Source organism: Pundamilia nyererei, unplaced genomic scaffold (genome assembly GCF_000239375.1).
Source record: "Pundamilia nyererei isolate P.nyererei 1_Seehausen unplaced genomic scaffold, PunNye1.0 scaffold00014, whole genome shotgun sequence".
In the NCBI taxonomy this organism is placed as follows: Eukaryota; Metazoa; Chordata; class Actinopteri; order Cichliformes; family Cichlidae; genus Pundamilia; species Pundamilia nyererei.
Genome location: NW_005187415.1, coordinates 3,714,713 through 3,720,958, shown reverse-complemented (window position 1 = coordinate 3,720,958; position 6,246 = coordinate 3,714,713). Strand labels below are relative to the sequence as shown.

The 6,246-nt window shown below is 39.8% G+C and overlaps 1 protein-coding gene across 3 annotated transcripts in view; it reads right to left on the bottom strand.

Annotated features, from left to right (window-relative positions):
- mdfic (MyoD family inhibitor domain containing) overlaps positions 1–4,962 on the bottom strand; it is a 24,935-nt gene extending 19,973 nt beyond the window's left edge. The window contains exons 1-3 of one of the 3 annotated variants that reach the window (XM_005725192.2): positions 4,611–4,962; positions 4,143–4,247; positions 2,051–2,161 (exon numbers count right to left, since the gene is read on the bottom strand). In XM_005725192.2, coding sequence (XP_005725249.1) covers positions 2,051–2,161; positions 4,143–4,236 — 205 coding nt within the window. In that variant the 5' untranslated portion in view covers positions 4,237–4,247; positions 4,611–4,962. Of the gene's footprint in view, positions 1–2,050; positions 2,162–4,142; positions 4,338–4,610 lie in introns of all 3 variants that reach the window. The other 2 variants (XM_013908836.1, XM_013908837.1) reach the window with 2 other exon arrangements.
- Between the last annotated feature and the right edge of the window lie 1,284 nt (positions 4,963–6,246).

The window sequence follows — 6,246 nt, the reverse complement described above, 5'->3', positions numbered from 1 at the left end:
TGAGACACTTCTTTGAAGTGCATCCAACTTTGTCAGAGAATGTCAGACAGTAAATAAACTCTCATAAAACATGAAAATTGAATTATCCTGTTTATCAGAAAGTATGATTTCCTTTGCTAGCTTGTTAGCATACCGTCTGTGCAGGGGCTTGCAAAGACCTGAAGTTGTTTCTGTTCTGGATGCAGTTTGCATTTTACCGTTACGCTCTCGTACTGTTGTGCAATAAAAAATAAATAAAGGTAATGTACATATCCAGGCTGTAGACTGTGCTATTATTTTTCTCCTCTGGCACACAAACTGAAATCAGCTGATTGTGGTGCAAGTGCAAATGGAACCAATAAGTGGGCTCGACGGACAAACACACTAACAATTCCAAGGAATTGAAGTACTTGGGACCGGTTCTCTACAAGAACTAACATTCCTACTTATAATTGTCACTTTTCAATATTTTTAGCAACATCTAGGTGTTTAGAATTTCCTGTTTCATTGAGAATATTCCAGAGATTTCCCAAAGTATTCTATTGCAGGACAGAGTTGAAGAAAAACTATTCAAACGAGACAAACTAGACAAACTAAGTGTTTTTATTGTATTATAAATACTATAATCAGGCTTTGATCTTTCAAATGAAAAACAGGAAAACTTCTTTACCAGCCTCTGTGTGTTTATGTGTGTGTGTGTGTGTGTAGCAGAAAAAAAGAATCGGTGTGGATGTTAAGGGGAGCGACATCAATTACAACGCAAAACTGTTGTCACAGGGGCTTATCTGCTGAGATGAAAGCAGAGCATGCCTCCCTCTAAAAGTGCAATACTGCGCACACCTGCCAAGCTAGAGAGACCTCTTGACAGAATTTTCTTTTTTATTATTATCTCTTTTCCATGCTACTTCAGTAAACAAGCCACTGGCAAGTCATTAAGCTTAATACCAGAAAAGGCAGGAAAAGGCACCCTGGAAAAGTTAACAACCAAGAAACAAAGGAACTGTTGTCAAGAACTGTGTCAAATGAAGAAAAAAAAAACAATCCTTATTATTGCTAGGCACTTACATGGATGGAAGCAATCAGGTGCTATTAGCCTATGTTGACACATCTCACTCTTCTTAGGAACAATGAAACACACACACGAAGGCACACAAAGCTTTTAGCCCGTTTCATTTTGTGACCTGCAATCCATATTTCAATATCAATTCAAGTTGCTGAACTAAAGTGCATCTTGGTTTAATTAGACTCAAGAAGTTCAATGTCAAATAATTGTTTTGTAAAACCTCACCGTGCACTGCATTTGCATAAAACAATGTGATTAACTCAGAGTTACAATACAGGCACACAAAGTTTCCCCAAAGGAAAAGAAAAAAAAAATTAGAACCATCCAGAAAAAAAGACATCTTTTGAAAATCTAAAACACCTGCTAATGGTATGATGGATCGCAGGGAGGAACAATATACTCATGTAATCCTGGTGAACATTTCTTCAGCAGAAAAGTGCCTCTAGCTGCTGGCACAAGTCTTCTTCAATAGGTGAATGATTGGTGCAGGCTAAAAAACACTGCGGCTAACATTCAATCAGAGTGTAAAGACAGCTAGTGCCAGAACCACAAACAGGATTTCCCCACTTCCAAAACACAGCGCTGAGGGTTTGGAAGGAGAAGTAAAAAAATGACGAAATGAGCCAAGTCTTGGTCATTATGGCAGAATAAGAGTGCCTGCATGTTACCACGCTTACCAAGAGAGCTTGGTGCTATCTTGACATTACTTTAATTGGAAACACTGAAGCTAATATTTTAGTTGGCCAACTGACCCCTGCCTCACACACTGTGCAACTGCCATAACAACAACTATCCATATAGCGGTTGTGATGATAGAAAAAAGGACGAGATTACAGCCGCTTTAATGTTAAATAAATGGTAAACAGAACCGTTGTGACTGTTGCAGGCAGAACGTGTTTGTCATTTCCACTCTCTACAATTAAACGGTGCATTGTTGTTTATCATTAAAAATAACAGCAAGATGCCCCGCTGCCCGCCCACAGCTTTTCCCAGGTCGTTAAAACTTACTTCTTACAGGCTCGCAATAATTAGGCTTCTCCTCCATCACGTGACTCGGTCCTTCGGCGGCTGGTTTCCTGGGAGATGATGTTCTCCCTGATGATTCATTGTCACGAGCATCTAGGGTCACAAGAATTTAACGTCAAACAGAGCTGATGAAGAAAAACCCGCCGCACGGAGAGTTGCGCAAACTAAGTACTGTGCTGCATGGTGACCGACAAGACGGGGTCGCTTAGTTTAATTTCATGCTATTAAGGACTCAGCTGTTCATTCCTTTAAAATAAAATAAAACAAAATAAAAAAAACAGATGTAAACTTTAAGTGTAGAGTTGGCCACGGAGGACAGAATATCAGGGACAGCTGGATGATCCAGAGGTGCGGAGGCCGCTCAGCATGTTTTTGCCAGAAAAAACAGGCCACTGGCAAACTGCACAACATTGAGGGGCGGTTCAGGTAAAGGCCTTGCCAGAGCTCTGGATCTCATTTTCTCTCCTTTTGCTCCCGGGCGTGCTCTACCTGCCAAGCTTTTTAACTGCCATAAAAGGCTGCATTCATCTAAATTGGAAAAAGTATGTTGGCAAAAAGAAGAAGAAGAAGAAGAAGAGAAAAAAAATCTTACAGCCTGATAGATGCGCAAATGCACAAGAGACAGCTTCACTCATCTGCCTAACCCGTTTCTTCTGGCCTCTTGACTTCAAGGCTCGCTCAGGCTTCGCTCACTGCACACTGCTGCTTTGTTCGGTAAATAAACCTTCCACAATGACTTTATTCACTGGTTTGGAGCCAGATGCCTACTCATAGGCCATAGTTTTGGGGGATTTTTTCCCCTTAAAACTGAAAGTTTTTCAGTGCCGTCGTGTAGCTCGAGCCTTCAGCTCGGTGAAGATTGATTCAACAAACCTAAAAAAAAAGAATCACATTTACAGAAGCCTTGCTCCCATACTCCCATACAACACACCCTGTGTTTGTAAGCAAGTGATGGATGGGGCAGCGTAACAGATGAGTGCGGGCCAGAAACTCTGCCCAGACAGATATGGCACATTTCTCACCTCGGGGGGGGGGGGGCTAATGTATGGTAGTGGCGGTGATGTTAGCAGCAGTTCTGTGTGATGCATCGCAGTATTTAGTGATCACAGTTAGAAATAAATTGCTCTATTCTCTGTACATCCGCAGTCCCCCGAGAGGGGAAATCTAGTCCTAACTCCAAGTGCCTTTGAAGGTCCAGCAAAAAAAAAAAAAAATCCATTCACAACCCAACAGCCCCAGTGATTGCTTACTTTGTCCTACTTTACTATTTTCTGACAGTGCCATAATGATGCTTGGTATAAATAGGATGGTTAATGGTTCATTGCTTGTTTGAAGAAAAATGAAAAGGGGGTGTGGGGGGGTAAGCTTATTTTACATGTGATAATCTTAGGGGCAACTAGAAAGTTAATTAAAAACTATAATTGGCTGTGGTTGCTGTTAATAGTCACTAGGGCGTTTCTGCAGACTTTATTGGGGGAAAAAAACAAAAAAAAACCCCACAAACACTATCGAGCTTAAAGCTGGAGCAGAGATACTGATGCACACCAAAAGTCACATGAATATAATATAGAAAGCAAGTCTGTGATTGTCCAGAGCAGACTGAAAAATCCTGATATGCCAATCATCTGTAGCACACATCCACTGGCTTGTCTTTAGGATTTGCTTTTTAGCATGAGTTTCTGACTGAGTATGACACTATATTTAGAGCTCACTTTCATTACTGGTATGCTGGCAGCTAGGATTGAAAATAAAAAAAACCCTCCATAAACATGTGCACCAGAGGCTGGTGTTATATAGGAGGGTTTTTTTCCCTTTTTTTTTCCTTTGGATTGGATGTTTTAAGTGGGTAAGCTTGGCTTGAATGTGGGTAAAAGGTTCATTTTAAATGTGATTGGTGGATCTGAACCAGTACAGAGCCAACATATTCTGACAAAAAGCTAATTAGATCTTACAAAAGCACCTCTCTCATCCTCCCAAACCCTCTCAAGGATAAATACACCTGACTTATGTAACTGAAATTGTATGTTTCTAAATCAATCGGTTTTCACTTTAGGTCCATTCTGTGTTTTCTTACCATGTGTGGCTGACAGCAGGGGACTTGTCTCCTGCCCTGGGCCCTTCGCTGGCTCTGCCAGCCCATCCGGATGAAGGACAGTCTCCTTGGACATGAGACAGTCGTCTTTTGGGGGGAAACAAAACAGCAGAAGTAGTTTCTCCCTGTCCTCAGCCTTCAATGCTGTGAAAACCAACGCCTCATCATCAGCACAGGCTTGAAGACACAAATAAAAAATGTTTTAAACAAACGCGCAGGTCAACTCGAGAAAGTCGCCAACTTATTCACGCAGCGAGAAAAGTGACGTCGCGCTCCAGAAAGTCTTAGTCGAAATTTCCCTTTTTGTCGTATTTTTTTTAAAACATAAACTTACTGCAAAACTTCACATGGCGTTCATTTATTCACATACACACTATTTTCTATATATATAAACGCTTTAATTGTTCTAACCGTTATTTACGGCAAAAGGCGACACGAAGGACAATTTACCTTTCAAACATGACAACTCCGGTGCTTCAGAAGTGATTTATTCCCATCCTCGCTTCCTCCAACTCGTTTCCCGAGACGTTAGGAAGAGAAAGGAAACTGGGTGAAGGAGTAGCTTCGAGTCCAAAAACTTTTCCGTAAGTTTAGTTGGCAGTGTAACCGGGTCTCTGCTCGGTCCAGATGTTGTTGACGTGCAAAAAAACATGAATAATAATCCTCGCGACGCCCTCGACGCTCAGTGGCGGTAGTTTACTGAGGAAAGCTGCGTCTAAAACATTTTCATCATATCCGCATTCCTGCGCCACCACAGCCAGAGAAGCCACTCTTCTCTGCCTTTGCTACTCTTGGCGGCGGAGAGGAGAACAAGGCCCTCCCTGAACATGTGTCCCCAAAAATAAAGTTAGGAAAAAGTGAGTAATCACGTAAAATATATATTTTTTCAAATATATATGTTGGCATAATAAAAAATATATACAATTTTATTTTAAAAAATGAACATATTTTTGCATATGTAATAGAGTCATGAGAAATTCAAGTAAAAGTCAAAACATTTTGGTTCTCACAAGATTGCTTTCATTAGTGTCTCTTCTTCCAGGATGACAGTACTCCCATCCAAAGGGAGTGAGATGTCACTGAATGGTTTAAACACTATGACAGTGGTGGCAAATTCTCAGGTCTTTGCACTCAAGCGGTGCAGATAGTGCTCTCTGAAACCATCATCTGAAAAGCAGATGAGGGAATGTATTTTGAAGGAATTGTGTTCCATTCCTGCAGCAGACTTCCAGAGACTTGGAGAATCATTGCCAAGGCAAGCTGAAGCTGTGACATGATGACCCAGTTATTGAGACACTTATTGTTGGTTTGTGTTTTATTTTCCTTATTTTTGTAAATGAATTTGGTTTGTTTGGAAATAAAAACAGAATCCAGTGATTTCCAAATTTCACAAATCTGTATCTTATTCATATCATGTGTTTAAACTGAGAAATTTGATAATTTAAATAAATTAATAGGGTCATTTTGAGTTTGATGGTGGTAACATAGCTCAAAAATGTTGGTAAAAAAGTAAATGCCACTAAAAACAAACAGCTGGAGGAACACTCTGCAGCCAATTCGTTTAACTGCTAACATGTTACAAACATGACTGGGTACAATGATATATTCAAAATTTGAAGTTTTTATGAAAAACATAAACAAAAAGATGAATGATTTGTTAGTTAAAGCTTGAAAGTATATACAGGTTTTAGACCAACATATGATCCTGTGACAAAGTGGTTACACTTAAACTCAGTTACCACTTGTCCCTTAACCATATTGATAATTTATCTAAATTCATCTTTTTTTGTACAGTTGGCCATAATACTAACTTTGCTTTACATACTATCCCGGGTTGATTTGTGGTAGCACTAGTTACATCCATTACATCTATGCATATGTTTTTAAAGCAAATACCACTAATCAACAAGTCATTTGAATTTTCTTCTGTTCACAGGTAAATTTCTAATAAATTATGTTTGCTTATGTTGCTTTGGTTATATTTACCATGTTTGTCAATTTGTTCAGGTCCTATATCTAAAACAGGTGTGTGGGAGGGGCTGCCCCAGTACCTCCTGTTTATATAGGGTTTTTGTTTAGAATCGTA